This window comes from Oncorhynchus kisutch, linkage group LG29 (assembly GCF_002021735.2).
Source record: "Oncorhynchus kisutch isolate 150728-3 linkage group LG29, Okis_V2, whole genome shotgun sequence".
In the NCBI taxonomy this organism is placed as follows: Eukaryota; Metazoa; Chordata; class Actinopteri; order Salmoniformes; family Salmonidae; genus Oncorhynchus; species Oncorhynchus kisutch.
In genome coordinates this window covers 30,581,998-30,604,279 of record NC_034202.2, presented here as the reverse complement: position 1 = coordinate 30,604,279, position 22,282 = coordinate 30,581,998, and the positions used below count along the sequence as shown (strand labels likewise).

Genomic DNA, 22,282 nt, shown 5'->3' with positions numbered 1-22,282 from the left:
TTTTCAACCAAACACAATTCAATATAACATTTTCAATACAGTAAATAGCCTAAAGTTAAGGCCATCTTACAAACTAATGTAACAGTATTTATTCAACCTTAAAATGAGTAACACATCCATGGCCACATTTTGAGGTTACTGTAACTATACATTTCTTCTTGTGTAATCATATAAAGTGTGCATGTTCAAGATAGCATGCATAGGTCATGGCAGGTTTGTGGAGATCTTCACAATTGCTGTAATAATCTGCGCAGAATCTCAAACGGAATTGATTACTTGCACCATGTACATTCGGTTCTGATATTAGATGAAGCACAGTTGTATAAATAAGCAAAATATCAGGTACATCAAGAGCTTTGGGGAGCTGCTGGACTATGAGCACAAGGTGTCCAGCGAGTGAGTTGACATGTACACAGTGACACCAGGTACCCACCACATCTTCACCAGCACAAAGACTTCTGAGGGTCCTCACACCATATTTCTCTGTAACAGCTTTCTAGACATCCTGGTCAAAATCCATAATGGGCACAATGACGTGGTCCCCACCATGGATCAGTGTGTCAGGGTGCGGCGGCAGGGTAGCCTAGTGGTTAGAGCGGTGGACTAGTAACCGGAAGGTTGCAAGTTCAAACCCCCGAGCTGACAAAGTACAAATCTGTCGTTCTGACCCTGAACAGACAGTTAACCAACTGTTCCTAGGCCGTCATTGAAAATAAGAATTTGTTCATAACTCACTTGCCTAGTTAAATAAAGGTAAAATAAAATAAAAAAGAGTACAAGCAGAAGTTTGGCTTTGACCTTTTCATCAGCAGCAACGCTTCTACATCTGCATAGCTTGCTGTTTTGGGTTTCTGTATAACACTTTGTGACATCTGCTGATGTAAAAAGGGCTTTATAAATACATTTGATTGATTAATTGAATACTTTCTGGATCGCTTCTACAGCATAAGGATATCCTTCCGCATGCTCATCAACCAGCACTGTAAGTACACATCACCAGCCAATAAGCATGCACAGTACTGTGGGCATTTTATATGTGCGTGTCAGAAGTTCAGTCTAAAATCGTTCACTTATAGTGGATGTTATGACTTATAGTGGATGTCATGACTTATAGTGGATGTTATGACTCACAGTGGATGTTATGACTACAGTGGATGTTTTGACTTATAGTGGATGTTATGACTTATAGTGGATGTTGATGAAGATCTTGATAAGATGATACTTTCTGTTACAGCACTCATTTTTGGTGATGACAGGAACCACCTCCCATCCCAAGCACATTGGAAGTATTGATCCTACCTGCAACGTCCCTGAGGTGGTGAAAGGTGAGCAGAATTAAATTAAATTGATCCTAATCCTCAAATGGTAACATTGAGTCAGGCTGCATCTGGAAAACAACTTATTGAAGTAGTATTCAATGAAGGGTCTATGTTGTGTACACCCTCAGGTTGGTCAATGTTGAACACAATGCCACACATTGTAAGTCTTCTGTGTCTGTCCTGCTGCTTCATGACTATATACCCAATGTCCTGCTGCTTCATGTCTATTTACCCAATGTCCTGCTGCTTCATGACTATGTACCCAATGTCCTGCTGCTTCATGTCTATTTACCCAATGTCCTGCTGCTTCATGACTATGTACCCAATGTCCTGCTGCTTCATGACTATGTACCCAATGTCCTGCTGCTTCATGTCTATTTACCCAATGTCCTGCTGCTTCATGACTATGTACCCAATGTCCTGCTGCTTCATGTCTATTTACCCAATGTCCTGCTGCTTCATGACTATGTACCCAATGTCCTGCTGCTTCATGACTATGTACCCAATGTCCTGCTGCTTCATGACTATGTACCCAATGTCCCGCTGCTTCATGACTATGTACCCAATGTCCTGCTGCTTCATGACTATTTACCCAATGTCCTGCTGCTTCATGACTATGTACCCAATGTCCTGCTGCTTCATGACTATGTACCCAATGTCCTGCTGCTTCATGACTATGTACCCAATTTCCTGCTGCTTCATGACTATATACCCAATGTCCTGCAGCGTCATGACTATGTACCCAATGTCCTGCTGCTTCATGACTATGTACCCAATGTCCTGCTGCTTCATGACTATGTACCCAATGTCCTGCTGCTTCATGACTATGTACCCAATGTCCTGCTGCTTCATGACTATATACCCAATGTCCTGCTGCTTCATGACTATGTACCCAATGTCCTGCTGCTTCATGACTATGTACCCAATGTCCTGCTGCTTCATGACTATATACCCAATGTCCTGCTGCTTCATGACTATTTACCCAATGTCCCGCTGCTTCATGACTATGTACCCAATGTCCTGCTGCTTCATAACTATCTCAAATCAAAGTTTATATGCCACGTGCGCGAATACAACAGGTGTAGAACTTACAGTGAAATGCTTACTTACAGGCTCTAACCAATGGTGTGAAAAAAAGGTATATGTGTGTGTGTAACAGTATAACTTTAGACCGTCCCCTCACCCATACCCGGGCGCGAACCAGGGACCCTCTGCACACATCAACAACTGACAACCACGAAGCATTGTTACCCATCGCTCCACAAAAGCCACGGCCCTTGCAGAGCAAGGGGAACCACTACTTCAAGGTCTCAGAGCAAGTGATGTCACCGATTTAAACACTATTTAGCGCGCACCACCGCTAACTAAGCTAGCGTTTCACATCCGTTACGTGTGTGTGTGTGTAAAGACAGTAAAAAGACATTTGAAAAAAGAGTAGCAAGGCTATATACAGACACCTGTCTGGCTTATTGAGGTAGTATGTACATGTAGGTATCGTTAAAGTGACTATTTATATATGATGAACAGAGAGTAGCAGAAGCGTAAAAAGAGGGGTTGGCGGGTGGTGGGACACAATGCAGATAGCCCGGTTAGCCAATGTGCGGGAGCACTGGTTGGTCGGGCCAATTTAGGTAGTATGTACATGAATGTATAGTTAAAGGGACTATGCATATAAGATAAACAGAGAGTAGTAGCAGCAGCGAAAAGAGGGTTTGGGGGGTGGCACACAATGCAAATAGTCCGGGTAACCATATGGTTACCTGTTCAGGAGTCTCATAGCTTGGGGGTAAAAACTGTTGAGAAGCATTTTTGTCCTAGACTTGGCACTCAGGTACCGCTTGCCATGTGGTAGTAGAGAGAACAGTTTATGACTGGGGTGGCTGGGGTCTTTGACCATTTTTAGGGCCTTCCTCTGACACCGCCTGGTGTAGAGGTCCTGGATGGCAGGCAGTTTTGCCCCAGTGGGCCATACGCACTACCTTCTGAAGTGCCTTGCGGTTGGAGGCCGAGCAATTGCCGTACCAGGCAGTGATGCAACCGGTCAGGATTCTCTCGATGTTGCAGCTGTAGAACCTTTTGAGGATCTCAGGACCCATGCCAAATCTTTTTAGTTTCCTGAGGGGGAATAGGCTTTGTCGTGCCCTCTTCACAACTGTGTTGGTGTGTTTGGACCATGATAGATCCTTAGTGATGTAGACACAGAGGAACATGAAGCTATCAACCCAACCCTCCTTTGTCTTGCCGATGTTGAGGGAGAAGTTGTTGTCCTGGCACCACACTGCCAGGTCTCTGACCTCCCTATAGGCTGTCTCATCATCGCCGGTGATCAGGCCTACCACCTTTGTGTTGTCTGCAAACGTAATTATTATGTTGGAGTCATGCGCTGCCACACAGTTGTGGGTGAACAGGGAGTACAGAAGGAGACTAAGCACGGACCCCTGAGGGGCCCCCATGTTGAGGGTTAGCATGGCGATGTGTTGTGACCTACCCTTACCACATGAGGCCATCCCATCAGGAAGTCCAAGATACAGTTGCAGAGGGAGATGTTCAGTCCCAGGGTCCTTAGCTTAGGGATGAGCTTGGATGGCACTATGGTGTTGAATGCTGAGCTGTAGTCAGTGAACAGCATTCTCACGTAGATGTATATTTTGTCCAGGTGGGAAAGGGCAGTGTGGAGATACAATAGAGATTGCGTAATGGGTCCAGGGTGTCTGGGATGATGGTGTTGAACAAAGCATTTCATGGCTACAGATGCCAGTGCTACGGGGCCATAGTCATTTAGACATGTTACCTTGACGTTCTTGGGCACAGGGACTATTGTGGTCTGCTTGAAACATGTAGGTATTAAATTTAAATAAACTAGAATTAAAGTCAGACTAAATCAGTGGCACAGGCGGAATTATCCAAACAGAAGATACATCTCTTTCAAATGTTGATATTTGGTTGCGTTGACAACCAAACACCACTCAATATCACTTTTGAAATACAAAATAGCCTATTAAATTAATACATTATACTGTATGTTGGATTCACATCTCCAACCAAAAATCTAAGTTAAAGAATGTGATTAAGCCAGTGTCTCAGATGGAGATACAGCTCCTTTAAATGTTCATATTTGGTTGCGTTTTCAACCAAACACAATTCAATATAACATTTTCAATACAGTAAATAGCCTAAAGTTAAGGCCATCTTACAAACTAATGTAACAGTATTTATTCAACCTTAAAATGAGTAACACATCCATGGCCACATTTTGAGGTTACTGTAACTATACATTTCTTCTTGTGTAATCATATAAAGTGTGCATGTTCAAGATAGCATGCATAGGTCATGGCAGGTTTGTGGAGATCTTCACAATTGCTGTAATAATCTGCGCAGAATCTCAAACGGAATTGATTACTTGCACCATGTACATTCGGTTCTGATATTAGATGAAGCACAGTTGTATAAATAAGCAAAATATCAGGTACATCAAGAGCTTTGGGGAGCTGCTGGACTATGAGCACAAGGTGTCCAGCGAGTGAGTTGACATGTACACAGTGACACCAGGTACCCACCACATCTTCACCAGCACAAAGACTTCTGAGGGTCCTCACACCATATTTCTCTGTAACAGCTTTCTAGACATCCTGGTCAAAATCCATAATGGGCACAATGACGTGGTCCCCACCATGGATCAGTGTGTCAGGGTGCGGCGGCAGGGTAGCCTAGTGGTTAGAGCGGTGGACTAGTAACCGGAAGGTTGCAAGTTCAAACCCCCGAGCTGACAAAGTACAAATCTGTCGTTCTGACCCTGAACAGACAGTTAACCAACTGTTCCTAGGCCGTCATTGAAAATAAGAATTTGTTCATAACTCACTTGCCTAGTTAAATAAAGGTAAAATAAAATAAAAAAGAGTACAAGCAGAAGTTTGGCTTTGACCTTTTCATCAGCAGCAACGCTTCTACATCTGCATAGCTTGCTGTTTTGGGTTTCTGTATAACACTTTGTGACATCTGCTGATGTAAAAAGGGCTTTATAAATACATTTGATTGATTAATTGAATACTTTCTGGATCGCTTCTACAGCATAAGGATATCCTTCCGCATGCTCATCAACCAGCACTGTAAGTACACATCACCAGCCAATAAGCATGCACAGTACTGTGGGCATTTTATATGTGCGTGTCAGAAGTTCAGTCTAAAATCGTTCACTTATAGTGGATGTTATGACTTATAGTGGATGTCATGACTTATAGTGGATGTTATGACTCACAGTGGATGTTATGACTACAGTGGATGTTTTGACTTATAGTGGATGTTATGACTTATAGTGGATGTTGATGAAGATCTTGATAAGATGATACTTTCTGTTACAGCACTCATTTTTGGTGATGACAGGAACCACCTCCCATCCCAAGCACATTGGAAGTATTGATCCTACCTGCAACGTCCCTGAGGTGGTGAAAGGTGAGCAGAATTAAATTAAATTGATCCTAATCCTCAAATGGTAACATTGAGTCAGGCTGCATCTGGAAAACAACTTATTGAAGTAGTATTCAATGAAGGGTCTATGTTGTGTACACCCTCAGGTTGGTCAATGTTGAACACAATGCCACACATTGTAAGTCTTCTGTGTCTGTCCTGCTGCTTCATGACTATATACCCAATGTCCTGCTGCTTCATGTCTATTTACCCAATGTCCTGCTGCTTCATATCTATTTACCCAATGTCCTGCTGCTTCATGACTATGTACCCAATGTCCTGCTGCTTCATGTCTATTTACCCAATGTCCTGCTGCTTCATGACTATGTACCCAATGTCCTGCTGCTTCATGTCTATTTACCCAATGTCCTGCTGCTTCATGACTATGTACCCAATGTCCTGCTGCTTCATGACTATGTACCCAATGTCCTGCTGCTTCATGACTATGTACCCAATGTCCCGCTGCTTCATGACTATGTACCCAATGTCCTGCTGCTTCATGACTATTTACCCAATGTCCTGCTGCTTCATGACTATGTACCCAATGTCCTGCTGCTTCATGACTATATACCCAATGTCCTGCTGCGTCATGACTATGTACCCAATGTCCTGCTGCTTCATGACTATGTACCCAATGTCCTGCTGCTTCATGACTATGTACCCAATGTCCTGCTGCTTCATGACTATGTACCCAATGTCCTGCTGCTTCATGACTATATACCCAATGTCCTGCTGCTTCATGACTATGTACCCAATGTCCTGCTGCTTCATGACTATGTACCCAATGTCCTGCTGCTTCATGACTATATACCCAATGTCCTGCTGCTTCATGACTATTTACCCAATGTCCCGCTGCTTCATGACTATGTACCCAATGTCCTGCTGCTTCATAACTATCTCAAATCAAAGTTTATATGCCACGTGCGCGAATACAACAGGTGTAGAACTTACAGTGAAATGCTTACTTACAGGCTCTAACCAATGGTGTGAAAAAAAGGTATATGTGTGTGTGTAACAGTATAACTTTAGACCGTCCCCTCACCCATACCCGGGCGCGAACCAGGGACCCTCTGCACACATCAACAACTGACAACCACGAAGCATTGTTACCCATCGCTCCACAAAAGCCACGGCCCTTGCAGAGCAAGGGGAACCACTACTTCAAGGTCTCAGAGCAAGTGATGTCACCGATTTAAACACTATTTAGCGCGCACCACCGCTAACTAAGCTAGCGTTTCACATCCGTTACGTGTGTGTGTGTGTAAAGACAGTAAAAAGACATTTGAAAAAAGAGTAGCAAGGCTATATACAGACACCTGTCTGGCTTATTGAGGTAGTATGTACATGTAGGTATCGTTAAAGTGACTATTTATATATGATGAACAGAGAGTAGCAGAAGCGTAAAAAGAGGGGTTGGCGGGTGGTGGGACACAATGCAGATAGCCCGGTTAGCCAATGTGCGGGAGCACTGGTTGGTCGGGCCAATTTAGGTAGTATGTACATGAATGTATAGTTAAAGGGACTATGCATATAAGATAAACAGAGAGTAGTAGCAGCAGCGAAAAGAGGGTTTGGGGGGTGGCACACAATGCAAATAGTCCGGGTAACCATATGGTTACCTGTTCAGGAGTCTCATAGCTTGGGGGTAAAAACTGTTGAGAAGCATTTTTGTCCTAGACTTGGCACTCAGGTACCGCTTGCCATGTGGTAGTAGAGAGAACAGTTTATGACTGGGGTGGCTGGGGTCTTTGACCATTTTTAGGGCCTTCCTCTGACACCGCCTGGTGTAGAGGTCCTGGATGGCAGGCAGTTTTGCCCCAGTGGGCCATACGCACTACCTTCTGAAGTGCCTTGCGGTTGGAGGCCGAGCAATTGCCGTACCAGGCAGTGATGCAACCGGTCAGGATTCTCTCGATGTTGCAGCTGTAGAACCTTTTGAGGATCTCAGGACCCATGCCAAATCTTTTTAGTTTCCTGAGGGGGAATAGGCTTTGTCGTGCCCTCTTCACGACTGTCTTGGTGTGTTTGGACCAATCTAGTTTGTTGTTGATGTGGACACCAAGGAATTTGAAGCTCTCAACCTGCTCCACTACAACCCCGTTGATGAGAATGGGAACGTGCTCGGTGCTCCTTTTCCTGTAGTCCACAATCATCTCCTTAGTCTTGGTTACGTTGAGGGATAGGTTGTTATTCTGGCACCACCTGGCCAGGTCTCTGACCGCTCTATAGGCTGTCTCGTCGTTGTCGGTGATCAGGCCTACCACTGTTGTGTCGTCAGCAGACTTAATGATGGTGTTGGAGTTGTGCCTGGCCATGCAGTCGTGGGTGAACAGGGAGTACAGGAGGGGACTGAGCACGCACCCCTGGGGAGCTCCAGTGTTGAGGATTAGCGTGGCAGATGTGTTGCTACATACCCTCACCACCTGGGGGCGGCCTGTCAGGAAGTCCAGGATCCAGTTGCAGAGGGAGGTGTTTAGTCCCATGTTCCTTAGCTTGGTGATGAGCTTTGAGGGTACTTTGGTGTTGACGCTGAGCTGTAGTCAATGAACAGCATTCTCACATAGGTGTTCCTTTTGTCCAGGTGGGAAAGGGCAGTGTGGAGTGCAATAGAGATTGCATCATATGTGGATATGTTTGGGCGGTATGCAAATTGGAGTGGGTCTAGGGTTTCTGGGATAATGGTGTTGATGTGAGCCATCACCAGCCTTTCAAAGCACTTCATGGCTACGGACGTGAGTGCTACGGGTCTGTAGTCATTTAGGCAGGTTGCCTTTGTGTTCTTGGGTACAGGGACTATGGTGGTCTGCTTGAAGCATGTTGGTATTACAGACTCAATCAGGGACATGTTGAAAATGTCAGTGAAGACACCTGCCAGTTGGTCAGCACATGACCGGAGCACACGTCCTGGTAATCCGTCTGGCCCTGCAGCCTTGTGTATGTTGACCTGTTTAAAGGTCTTACTCACTTCGGCTACGGAGAGCGTGATCACAAAGTCATCCGGAACAGCTGATGCTCTCATGCATGCCTCAGTGTTGCTTGCCTTGAAGCGAGCATAGAAGTGATTTAGCTCGTCTGGTAGGCTCATGTCACTGGGCAGCTCGCGGCTGTGCTTCCCTTTGTTGTCTGTAATAGTTTGTAAGCCCTGCCACATCCGACAAGTGTCGGAGCCGGTGTAGTATGACTCAATCTTAGCCCTGTATTGACGCTTTGCCTGTTTGATGGTACGTCGCAGGGTATAGCAGGATTTCTTGTAAGCTTCCGGGTTAGAGTCCCGCAACTCTAAAGCGGAAGCTCTACCCTTTAGCTCAGTGCAAATGTTGCCTGTAATCCATGGCTTCTGGTTGGGGTATGTACGTACAGTCACTGTGGGGACGACGTCCTCAATGCACTAATTGATAAAGCAAGTGACTGATGTGGTGTATTCCTCAATGTCACCGTAAGAATCCCGGAACATGTTCCAGTCTCTGATAGCAAAGCAGTCCTGTAGTTTAGCATCTGACCATTTTTTTTATAGACCGAGTCACTGTTGCTTCCTGCTTTAATTTTTGCTTGTAAGCAGGAATCAGGAGTGGTCGGATTTACCAAATGGAGGGAGAGCTTTGTACGCATCTCTGTGTGTGGAGTACAGGTGATCTAGAATTCTTTGTTCAAATCCCCGAGCCTACAAGGTGAACATCTGTCGACATGCCCTTGAGCAAGGCAGTTAATGTTAATTTCTCCTGTAAGACGCTCTAGATAAGAGCATCTGCTAAATGGCTAAAATGTCATATGTAAGTGTCATGACAATGTTCTGCAGATGCCTATGAGACGTCTGAGTATACGCTATGCTCTTGGTTAGGATGTGGCAGGTTTATTAGCTGGAATGGAAAAGTCATCTGGAATGGAAAGTTAGCCTCATCTTAGAGTTTCTAGAAAAGTTTGTGTTCGTACACACATCCTTAAAAACATACTGTAGGTGCTGGGCTAATAAAGAATACCTGAAAAGAACAGGAAGGCCCGAACACTGTTTATGCTCCCAATTAACTGCTTTATAGACAACTCTTCGATCTGACCCGGATCTTCATCAGGTCGACCAGGCCTCCCTATTCTTTTCAACTCATATTGGAGTTTCCCATTGGCTTCTGTCTGAGACTGCAAATGTCAGCAAGAGATGCAGCAGATCCAATGAATATCTATTCCATGTGATATTGCATGAAACATGACTACTGTAATGATATATGAATAGAGGATGATTGATAAATATTGATTGGCTATATTTCCCATAAACATACATGTCCCTCTTTTCTCAGCCAAGGACCCTTCCAAGGCTATCCAGGTGGTTTATGTGCTATCTCACCTGTTCCATATGCAGGTTGAGCTCTTCAAGGTGAGTGGTTTTTCTGTTGTACCAAAATAAAGTTTCTTTAGGCTATCAAATAACTGGTTGTAATTTGAACTGCAGTTGTCACGCCCTGACCTTAGAGATCCTTTTTATTCTCTATTTTGGTTAGGTCAGGGTGTGACTAGGGTGGGCAATCTAGTTTTCCTATTTCTTTGGTTGGCCCAGTATGGTTCCCAATCAGAGGCAGCTGTTTATCGTTGTCTCTGATTGGGGATCATACTTGGGCAGCCTTTTCCCCACCTTAGTTTGTGGGATCTTGAGTTTGTATAGTTGCTGTGTAGTCTGCAGAACTTTACATTCATTTGTATTTAGCTGTTTTTTGGTGGTCATTTTAATAAAAGTAAGATGTTCACCTACCACGCTGCACCTTGGTCTCCTCATTCAACAAACGATCGTAACAGTAGTGTATGTGTTAAGTCCTTCCTTATTGCCTGTATCATGTTGTATTTACACTGAGTTTACAAAATATTAGCAACACCGGCTCTTTCCATGACATCGACTGACCAGATGACTGCAGATGAAAGCTATGATCCCTTGTCACTTGTTAAATCCACTTCAATCAGTGTAGATGAAGGGGAGGAGACAGGTTAAAGAAGGATTCTTAAGCCTTGAGGCAATTGAGACATGGATTATGTATGTGTGCCATTCAGAAGGTGAATGGACAAGACAAAAGATTTAAGTGCCTTTGAACAGTGTATAGTAGTAGGTGCCAGGCGCACTGGCTTGACTGTGTCAAGAACTGCAACGTTGCTGGGTTTCTCATGCTCAACAGTTTGCCGTGTGTATCAGAAATGGTCCACCACCCAAAGGACATCCAGCCAACTTGACACAACTGTGGTAAGCATTGAAGTCAACATGCTCCAGCATCCCATGTGTTTGTCTCTGACCTCCAGGCTCTGTCCAGTGAGTCCTTTGAGCATCTCCCGGTCTTCAACAAGTCAGCGTGGAGACACTACCAGACCGGCCCTGAGCCAGACGACTGGAGCAACCTGTCCTACAGTGAGAATATACTGTGTAAAACTAGAAGATTGGTTTGTCATGTTATGGCAGTATGCAATGTATTTCAGTAGATAAAGGGATGATCCAGTTAGTATGTATGTGTGTGTGACTAAGTGTTACTCAGGATGCTAGTAGGTCAGTAATTGAAAGGTTGACATTGCAATATGGTACTGTAAGTTTATAAGAGATTATAATCACATTGGATGCTTAAGAAATGCATAGGGCAGTATCAGAATACTTTGAGACATATCATACTTTCGATTGCTTTAAAAACATTTGTACCAAAGGCCTCAAATTAAATTGATTTAGGAAATGTGAGGTAGGTCAAATACTCTCAGAAAGGATTGTTTTGTATTTAATATTTAATAGAAATGTCATAAAATTGTTTTTTTTACTGTATACAGTGCATTCGGAATGTATTCAGACACCTTTAATTATTCCACAACTTTATTCTAAAATTGACTAAATCCATTTTTTTCCTCATCAATCTACACACAATACCCCATAATGACAAAGCGAAAACAGGTTTTTAGAAATGTTTGCAAATTTATCAAATAAAACAGAAATACCTTATTCAGACCCTTTGCTATGAGACTTGAAATTGAGCTCAAGTGCATCCTGTTTTCATTGATCATCCTTGAGATGTTTCTACAACTTGATTAGAGTCCACCTGTGGTAAATTCAATTGATTGGACCTGATTTGGAAAGGCACACACCTGCCGATTTAAGGTCCCACAGTTGACAGTGCATGTCAGAGCAAAAACCAAGCCATGAGGTCAAAGGAATTGTTCGTAGAGCTCAGAGACAGGATTGTGTCGAGGCACAGATCTGGGGAAGGGTACCAAAACATTTCTGCAGCACTGAATGTCCCTAATAACACAGTGGCCTCCATCATTGGGGCAGTATTGTGTAGCTTGGATGAAAGGTGCCCAGAGTAAATGGCCTGCTCCTCAGTCCCAGTTGCTAATATATGCATATTATTATTAGTATTGGATAGAAAACACTCTGAAGTTTCTAAAACTGTTTGAATGATGTCTGTGAGTATAACATAACTCATATGGCAGGCAAAAACCTGAGAAGAAATCCAAACAGGAAGTGGAAAATCTGAGGTTGGTCGATTTTCAAACCAGCCCCTATTGAATACAGAGTGGGATATTCGCTATGTTGCACTTCCTAACGCATCCACTAGATGTCAACCGTCTTTAGAAACTTGAATGACGCTTCTACTGTGTTGTGGAGCCGGATGGGAGCTCTTTGAGTCAGTGGTCTGGCAGAGAGTCAGGTCCTGGTCACACGCATTTCACATGATAGCGACCTGCTATCATTGCTTCTCTACAGACAGGAATTCTCCGGCTGAAATGTTATTGAAGATTTATGATAACAACATCCTAAAGATTGATTCTATACTTAGTTTGACAAGTTTCTTTGACCTGTAATATAACTTTTTCAAGTTTTCGTCCGACGTTCGGCTGGACCTGCACGAGCGTTTGGATTTGTGTACTAAAAGCGCTAACAAAAGTAGCTACTTGGACATAAATAATGGACATTATCGAACAAATCAAGCATTTATTGTAGAACTAGGATTGCTGGGAGTGCATTCTGATGAAGATCGTCAAAGGTACGGGATTATTTATAATGTTATTTCTGATTTCTGTTGACTCCAACATGGTGGATCATTTTTTTTCTTTTTCTGAGCGCCGTCTCAGATTATTGCATGGTATGCTTTTTCCGTAAAGTTTTTTTGAAATCTGACACAGGGGTTGCATTAAGGAGAGATATATCTATTTCCATGTCTAACAATTGTATTTATCGACATTTATAATGAGTATTTCTGTAAAATGATGTGGCTTTCTGCAATATCACCGGAGGTTTTTGGAACTAGTGAACGTAACGCGCCAATGTATACTGAGATTGTTTTATATAAAACAATGAACTTTATCAAACAAAACATACATGTATTGTGTAACATGAAGTCCTATGAGTGTCATCTGATGACGATCATCAAAGGTTAGTGATTAATTTTATATATATTTGTGCTTTTTATGACTCCTCTCTTTGGCTGGAGTTGTGAGTTTGGCTGGAGTCTGTGAGTTGGTGGTGACCTAACATAATCGTTTGTGGTGCTTTCGCTGTAAAGACTATTTGAAATCGAACACTGTGGTGGGATTAACAACAAGATTACCTTTAAAACGGTATAAAATATATGTATGTTTGAGGAATTTTAATTATGAGATTTTTGTTGTCTTGAATTTGGCGCCCTGCACTTTCACTGGCTGTTGTCATATCGATCCCGTTAACGGGATTGCAGCCCTAAGAAGTTTTTAAATGGAAGAAGATTGGAAAACCCAGACTCTTCCTAGAGCTGGCTGCCTGGCCAAACTGAGATATCAGGGGAGAAGGGCCTTGGTCACAGAGGTGACCCGATAGTCACTCTGACAGAGCTCCAGAGTTCCTCTATGGAGATGGGAGAAACTTCCAGAGGGACAACCATATCTGCAGCACTCCAACAATCAGGCATTTATGGTAGAGTGGCCAGACGGAAGCCCCTCCTCAGTAAAACGCACATGACAGCCCGCTTGGAGTTTGCCAAAAGGCACCTAAAGGACTCTCAGACCATGAGAAACAATATTCTCTGGTCTGATGAAACCAAGATTGAACTCTTTGTCCTGAATGACAAGCGTCACATCTGGAGGAAACCTGGCACCATTCGTACAGTGAAGCATGGTGGTGGCAACATCATGCTGTGGGGATGTTTTTCAGCAGCAGGGACTAGGAGACTAGTCAGGATCGAGGGAAATATGAATGGATCAAAGTACAGAGAGATCGTTGATGAAAACCTGCTCCAGAGCGCTCATGACCTTAGACTTGGGCAAAGGTTCACCTTCCAACAGGACAACGACCCCAAGCACACAGCCAAGACAACGTAGGAGTGGCTTCGGGACAAGTCTCTGAATGTCCTTGAGTGGCCCAGACAGAGCCTGAACTTGAACCCGATCGAACATCTCTGCAGAGACCTGAAAATAGCTGTGCAGCAACACTCCCCATCCAACTTGACAGCTTGAGAGGATCTGCAGAAAGAATGGGAGAAACTCCCCAAATATAGGTGTGCCAAGCTTGTAGCGTCATACCCAAGAAGACTCGCTGTGATCGCTGCCAAAGGTGCTTCAACAAATTACTGAGTAAAGGATCTGAAAACTTGTAAATGTGATATTTCAGTTTTAAATTGTATATACATTTGCAAAAACTTCAACAACAAAAAACTTGATTCAAGCCATTTTAGAATATGGCTGTAACGTAACCAAATGTGGAAAAAGTCAAGGGGTTTGAACACTCTCCGAATGCACTGTATCATATACAACTGAACACACATTTAAGCATGTTGCTAAAATAAAGCCAGGTTTAGACAGTGAAATAGTGGTATTAGTTGTATGTATTTGTGTGGTTCAGGAATCAGAAGTGAGAATGGAGTTTCAACAGTGCATTCAGTTACCTTACGACCTACACAATAAAATAACAATAATAACAATAACTGTGGGCGACATTTTACACACACACAGTGCACAAAGTAACCATGTACAGGTAACTGACAAAATAAAGGAAACACCAACATAGTCTCTTACTCTGGCGTTGGGCCACCACGAGCCACCAGAACAGCTTCAATGCACCCTGGCAAAGATTCTACAAGTGTCTGGAACTCTATTGGAGGGATGTGACACTATTCCTCCATGAGAAATTCCATCATTTGGTGTTTTGTTGATGGTGGTGGAAAACTGTCTCAGGCGCCGCTCCAGAATCTCCCATAAGTGTTCAATTGGTTTGAGATCAGATGACTGAGACACACCCACACACCATTTAAACCCTCTATGCTACTTTGAGTCTCCTCTTTCAAAGTCACTGAAATCTTTTCTTCTAGCCATGTTAGCCAACATAATGGGCAACTGGGAATTTTTATACATTACCCTAAGCATGATGGGATGCTAATTGTTTAATATACTCAGGAACCACACCTGTGTGGAAGCACCTGCTTTCAATATACGTTGTATCCCTCATTTACTCAAATGTTTCCTTTATTTTGGCAGTTACGTCTACAAAGTCAAAAATCTGAATCTATCTTTGTCTATGTTTTTAAATACACATGATTATTGACACATTCAAAATAGTTACAGCTGACAGAAGCATGTCTTTGAGGATGTAAAGACCAAGCTTCCCTTGTCCTGTATCTCTCATTTAGTTAAGTGTTTCTTCAAGTGTTTCCTTTATTTCGGCAGTTACCTGTACACTGAGTGTTTGAGGGACAGTGCTGTCTCTTTCTCGTCGTCATCCCCCTCACTCATGCTGCTGAGGGAAGTTGAGGGATGGGCAGAGGCACCCTTGGGGTAGGTGGCGGAGGAACGAGGAGAACGAGGGGATTGAGGGGAGGGAGGCGATGGGGAGCGCCCTCTGGTGGGGCTGCTGCTGGGGGAGCCACGGGGCGAGGCGACGGGCGATGTGTAGGGTGACAGAGCCTGGAGCATGCGACCACTTTTCTCCTGGATCACATGCTGCTCACAGAGAGGGAGAGAGGGGGAAAGAGGGAAAGACAGGGAGAGAGACAGCATGATATGTTTTGTTATTGTTTGTCAGCTGAGCATTTTTTTCCTAAACTACTTGTTCATATTGTCTAGTCACTTACTTTGAGGAATGGGATCATTACTAACCATCTTCCCCTATTGACCGTTCATGCTTCCTAACATAGTATCTATCTATTGTGGGCTAAAGATAAACTTACCCACGCTCCACCTGGACCAAACGACTCCAGGAAATTACTAATGAACTCCCGAGACTTCTCCTCCCACTTGTGGATGAGGTCTTGGCTCTTCTCTTCCACCGAGTGCACAAAGTGCTTGGACTTCTCCTCTACTGTCTTTACCGTCTCCTTCATACGATCCACCTGGTTTTGAAGACGGATTTTCTTCTCCTGCACAAATTAGACATGTGGTTGGCTGTAGGGAATCAGCTAAAGATGGTCTAGTGTTTATCAACCACAACCACCAATACTGAAACAACCATTCATCTTCCTCAAATGCAAGCTAATGTAACAGATGTTTATTCCAACTTCATTCATTGTTCTAAGGTAATTATGATGTCATTCTTACCCTGATGAAGCTAACGTTGAGGTCACTGGCTGTGTAGCCTCTCTGCAGGTTGCGTCGGACATAGAGGTCGTAGTCTCTCACTATCCTGGTGATGAGGTCAGATGTAGAGATGCCGTCTGTCCTCTGTGTGGCCACGAACATCCCTGAAACCCAACAAACAAAGAACAGTGCTCGAACCACAGTCAAGATGACACAGGTAGTGACAAATAGTAGGCTGTAACTCAGCAAACACACACAGATACAATCTCCATTGGTTACAGGTTAATATCTGTTTCAGAGCAGATCAGTTAGTTACCTGCTTCCTTGATGTGTTTGTAGACATCCTCTGATCCAGCAGAGGTGTATGGGATATCATCATGCGCTACAAAGTCAATCTGGGGAAATCACAGGATAGCATTAAGGTGATTTTATAACAGAAAAAAGGGACATGCTCTATATCAGATTTTAAGGTTGATTGTTAGTAATATTGAGTAATGTACAGCAATGGTCTCCAACCCTTTTCAGTTAGTGTACCACCAAGTACATTTTGCTCTGCCCAGAGAACCCTTGAAGTACCCCCTCATTTACATTTTTACCAGTAAGCTTATGGTCTCATGAGTCTTCTCAAGTACCCCCTGTGGGTAGGTTCTAGTACCTGCTGTGGATAGGTCCTAGTAACCCCTGTGGATAGGTCCTAGTACCCCTGTGGATAGGTCCTAGTACCCCTGTGGATAGGTCCTAGTACCCCCTGTGGATAGGGCCTAGTACCCCTGTGGATAGGGCCTAGTACCCCCTGTGGATAGGTCCTAGTACCCCCTGTGGATAGGGCCAAGTACCCCTTGTGGATAGGGCCAAGTACCCCTTGTGGATAGGTCCTAGTACCCCCTGTGGATAGACGCTAGTAACCCTGTGGATAGGTCCTAGTAACCCTGTGGATAGATCCTAGTACCCCCTGTGAATAGGGCCTAGTACCCCCTGTGGATAGGTCCTAGTACCCCTGTGGATAGGTCCTAGTACCCCCTGTGGATAGGTCCTAGTACCCCCTGTGGATAGGGCCTAGTACCCCTGTGGATAGGGCCTAGTACCCCCTGTGGATAGGTCCTAGTACCCCCTGTGGATAGGGCCAAGTACCCCCTGTGGATAGGTCCTAGTACCCCCTGTGGATAGGTCCTAGTACCCCCTGTGGATAGGTCCTAGTACCCCCTGTGGATAGGTCCTAGTACCCCTGTGGATAGGTCCTAGTACCCCCTGTGGATAGGTCCTAGTACCCCCTGTGGATAGGTCCTAGTACCCCTGTGGATAGGGCCAAGTACCCCCTGTGGATAGGTCCTAGTACCCCCTGTGGATAGGTCCTAGTACCCCCTGTGGATAGGGCCAAGTACCCCTTGTGAATAGGTCCTAGTACCCCCTGTGGAAAGGTCCTAGTAAACCTGTGGATAGGGCCTAGTACCCCCTGTGGATAGGTCCTAGTACCCACTGTGAATAGGGCCTAGTACCCCCTGTGGATAGGTCCTAGTAACCCTGTGGATAGGTCCTAGTAACCCTGTGGATAGGGCCTAGTACCCCCTGTGGATAGGGCCTAGTACCCCTGTGGATAGGGCCTAGTACCCCCTGTGGATAGGTCCTGTGGATAGACCCTAGTAACCCTGTGGATAGGTCCTAGTAACCCTGTGGATAGATCCTAGTACCCCCTGTGAATAGGGCCTAGTACCCCCTGTGGATAGGTCCTAGTACCCCTGTGGATAGGTCCTAGTACCCCCTGTGGATAGGTCCTAGTACCCCCTGTGGATAGGGCCTAGTACCCCTGTGGATAGGGCCTAGTACCCCCTGTGGATAGGTCCTAGTACCCCCTGTGGATAGGGCCAAGTACCCCCTGTGGATAGGTCCTAGTACCCCCTGTGGATAGGTCCTAGTACCCCCTGTGGATAGGTCCTAGTACCCCTGTGGATAGGTCCTAGTACCCCTGTGGATAGGTCCTAGTACCCCCTGTGGATAGGTCCTAGTACCCCCTGTGGATAGGGCCTAGTACCCCTGTGGATAGGGCCAAGTACCCCCTGTGGATAGGTCCTAGTACCCCCTGTGGATAGGTCCTAGTACCCCCTGTGGATAGGGCCAAGTACCCCTTGTGAATAGGTCCTAGTACCCCCTGTGGAAAGGTCCTAGTAAACCTGTGGATAGGGCCTAGTACCCCCTGTGGATAGGTCCTAGTACCCACTGTGAATAGGGCCTGGTACCCCCTGTGGATAGGTCCTAGTAACCCTGTGGATAGGTCCTAGTAACCCTGTGGATAGGGCCTAGTACCCCCTGTGGATAGGGCCTAGTACCCCTGTGGATAGGGCCTAGTACCCCCTGTGGATAGGTCCTAGTACCCCCTATGGATAGGTCCTAGTACCCCCTGTGGATAGGTCCTAGTACCCCTGTGGATAGGTCCTAGTACCCCCTGTGGATAGGGCCGAGTACCCCCTGTGGATAGGGCCGAGTACCCCCTGTGGATAGGTCCTAGTACCCCTGTGGATAGGGCCTGGTACCCCCTGTGGATAGGTCCTAGTAACCCTGTGGATAGGTCCTAGTACCCCCTGTGGATAGGTCCTAGTACCCCCTGTGGATAGGGCCTGGTACCCCCTATGGATAGGTCCTAGTACCCCTGTGGATAGGTCCTAGTACCCCCTGTGGATAGTTCCTAGCTGGATAGGGCCTAATACCCCTGGTTGAGAAACACTGATGTACAGTGTATGTGACCCTTGTCCAGAAGTGCTGACCTTATGTTTCTTCAGGAAGTCAGGGCTGAGGGTCCAGGGAGCGTCCCGTACCACCTCATCCACATAGCGACAGTGTATCAGGGCTTCGTAGCGCTCAGACTCTGTCATCACCGTGTAGCCCTTATACCGGTGTGTGAGATCATCACTGCAGACTTCGAGAACAGACACACAAAAACCTAATTTATACCTTGTGCCGCTAAAATGTGAGTTTCGTGATCTGATCAATATGATCCAATCACTGTCTGTGATCTATTTTAAAGGCACTATTTACCTCCCACTATGAGATGTGTGTTGGGGAACAGGTTCTTGGCTTGCATCAGAGCGCGAGCATGTCCAGAGTGGAAGAGGTCAAAGATCCCATCAGCATAGACTCGGACCGGTCGGATTGCTATAACAAAAGAAAAATGCTAATTTGATATGCCGCTCTCCGCGTTCTCCCAGTCTCCATCCCTCCCTCTGTTGACTGCCTCTTACCTCTTCTTATCCTTTTTCCCAGGTAGCCTAGCGGTTAAGAGCATTGGACCAGTAACCAAAAGGTTGCTGGTTTGAATCCCTGAGCCGGCAAGGTGTAAAAATCTGCCATTCTGCCCTTGAGGCAGTTAACACCCAACAACAACTGGGTGCCAATGACATCGATTAAGGCAGCCCCTCTCACCTCTCTGATTCAGAGGAGTTGGGTTAAATGCAACGTTCAGTTGTGCAACTGAGTAGGTCTCCTCTTTCGCTTGTCATTCCTCACTAATCTCAGCAGGAGTGATCAAACTGGTGGTCACACTGACCTCTGATTAGTCTGACCCACCTGTGAATGGTCTGACCTGGTAAGACCACAGAGTAGATGACTGACCTGGTGTGCCTCTCTTGGCTTGGGCGATGGTCAGCTTTTCATGAGGGACCTCCGACTCATATCCTGCTTCCTTGGCAAATAATGCTGGCTCTCTCAGCCTCTGAGATGGAACAGAAAGCGTTACAGATGTAGGATCTTAATTTGATCACTCTTTTGTTGCTGAGAATTTTCCTGCACAGCAGGAAATGCAAACTGGTAGTGTATTTGAGGTTAAAAAGGCTTCTAAATTTTGTAATTTCTACTTTAAAATGTCCGACTTTGCCCCAACGAAAAATGGATCAACCTCTACAAAAAATATTCCATTAATTATAATCCACATAATAATTCACATTTCCTGTTGCTGCAGGGTTATTTTCCTGTTGTAGCAAACTGTCTCAAATTAAGATCCTACGTCTGTAACTGACCTCATGGAAAGGGATGTCTGTACATAAGTAAAAGCGTGTATATTCACAGTTATGGAAATCATCAGGGCTTTAATAAGCATATGAATATATAAGGGATTTCTGGCTTCATGCGTGTTTACCTCTGCATGTGAGAGCTAGTGGGTGGGAGTGTATATGGTTATTAGGAATTATCTGTAGAGTTGTCAGTACACTTTGAACCCTGAACTGTTTGAAATCTGCCCATGATTTGAGAAAAGACTAACGAAGGGTTTAAAAAAAATCCATGTTAATGATTAAGAATACTTTCATTGACTGTAGAGATCAATTTACCATTCAAAGAGCGAGACCATTCCCATAATGCTTTAACATTTACAGTGAAAATATCATAACATTTATTGAGGAATCATTTGTAGCTGCCTATGTTATACAAATACATTATAGGCTACGTTTGTATTTTCAACTATTTGATATGCCACCTCTCGGCAGTCTGACTCACCTTGCGGGGTCCCCCTGTGCTTTGCTGTTGGGGCTTCTGGGACCCCCTGGTGGCTCTGGAGCCGCGTCTCCTTCCCACCATGCTGGATGTTCTGTTGCCTTGTTTACCTGTCGACTGGTACCTCGTCAACCTGGTCGTCCTCCAACCCTGTCAGTGTTACACTTCTGCAATCTGTGAGGGAGTTTTAAAGTTTGCATGTTGCTGGCTGGTCTGACCCCGGTGACACGAATCTAACGTGCAAAGTTCAAGCCAAGTTGGTAAGAGTATTAGGGCACTTCAGGCCACGTCTCTTTCATCAGCTCTGTAGAAGACACAGGGTGGATCAGGAGTTCCCCGTGTAGGCCTAAACAGACCTTTACAATCGGACTGTCCTCTTATTTTTTGACGTAGGCCTAGCTTATATGTTAATGTCCTCGTTCTGTTATCTGCCTCATTATTGGCTCATCCATTTGAAATAGATGTTTAACTTTGTCTCATGGAATAATATAATTTTATTTTTAACATGATATTTCCTAGTTTCATTCATAGAAATTGCTCTTAAATATGATCTGACTGAGGCAACCTCTTGACCCAAACATAATAGTGGGACAAGTTGTTCATGAGGCAGCCTCAAGGTGCCTATCTATCAACTCCACTGATTATGCAATGTTTAGTGAAACCTCATTCACTCAAACAACGTCATTAACTGGCCATGCGACACACCTTTGATCGTAAATCCACTTTATCAAGATTCCCAAATCACCTCAAGCATAAGGGCACTATGCCCTTATGCCTGAATCAGCAGCACATGGAGAAAACAGGTTTTATTAGCCCACTGAGCTACAGGCCATAGCACAAGGAGCTAACAAGTCTTCAGGCACGGCTAATCATGACATTTTTACATTTTAGTCAATTAGCAGATGTTCTTACCTAGAGCGACTTACAGTAATGAGTTCATACAGTGTGGCTCAGTTGGTAGAGCATGGTGCTTAACGCCAGGGTTATGGGTTTCGATTCCTAATGCTGGACCAGTATATGCACTCACTACTGTAAGTTGCTCTGGACAAGAGATTCTGCTAAAATGTAAATACAGTTTCTACTTTATTTTTTTCTTCTCCATACTGGTCCACCATGGGAATCAAACCCACAACCATGGCGTCACAAGTGCCATGCTCTACCAACTGAGCCACACGGGATTATCATCAGTCATCAAGTAAGCATGGCTCATTGAACCACCTCTGTTTTGACCTCTCCACAACAGTGATGTTGTTGAGGTTGAAGCATGTTAATTATCAGTAAGGCCTCTCAGAAGTTTAGAACACTGTCTAGGATGGATGGGTATGTAGAATCAGTAGGGGATGTCATGGAGGCAGAACTATCTGTGGGCCTGAGTTCCAGCATACTGTAATACAGACCATTTTTTTTTTTTTTTTACCTTTATTTAACCAGGCAAGTCAGTTAAGAACACATTCTTATTTTCAATGACGGCCTGGGAACAGTGGGTTAACTGCCTGTTCAGGGGCAGAACGACAGATTTGTACCTT

At 44.7% G+C, this 22,282-nt stretch overlaps 2 protein-coding genes across 4 annotated transcripts in view; one reads left to right on the top strand and one right to left on the bottom strand.

Moving 5' to 3' along the window:
- Positions 1–705: 705 nt before the first annotated feature.
- Positions 706–22,282, top strand: part of LOC116358317 (pyruvate dehydrogenase (acetyl-transferring) kinase isozyme 3, mitochondrial-like) — a 35,145-nt gene continuing 13,568 nt past the window's right edge. The window contains exons 1-5 of one of the 3 annotated variants that reach the window (XM_031809604.1): positions 706–1,325; positions 5,388–5,425; positions 5,678–5,768; positions 10,073–10,149; positions 11,058–11,163. In XM_031809604.1, the coding sequence (XP_031665464.1) occupies positions 5,693–5,768; positions 10,073–10,149; positions 11,058–11,163 (259 nt within the window). In that variant the 5' untranslated portion in view covers positions 706–1,325; positions 5,388–5,425; positions 5,678–5,692. Of the gene's footprint in view, positions 1,326–5,148; positions 5,769–10,072; positions 10,150–11,057; positions 11,164–22,282 lie in introns of those variants that run through there. The other 2 variants (XM_031809605.1, XM_031809606.1) reach the window with 2 other exon arrangements.
- Positions 14,916–21,861, bottom strand: LOC109874336 (choline-phosphate cytidylyltransferase B-like). Its single transcript, XM_031809603.1, has 8 exons — positions 20,760–21,861; positions 19,881–19,980; positions 19,308–19,424; positions 19,037–19,188; positions 16,594–16,672; positions 16,299–16,441; positions 15,932–16,120; positions 14,916–15,704 (listed from the first exon to the last, which is right to left on the bottom strand). The coding sequence occupies exons 1-8, from the start codon at positions 20,838–20,840 to the stop codon at positions 15,432–15,434; spliced, it is 1,134 nt and encodes a 377-aa protein (XP_031665463.1). The 5' UTR covers positions 20,841–21,861; the 3' UTR covers positions 14,916–15,431.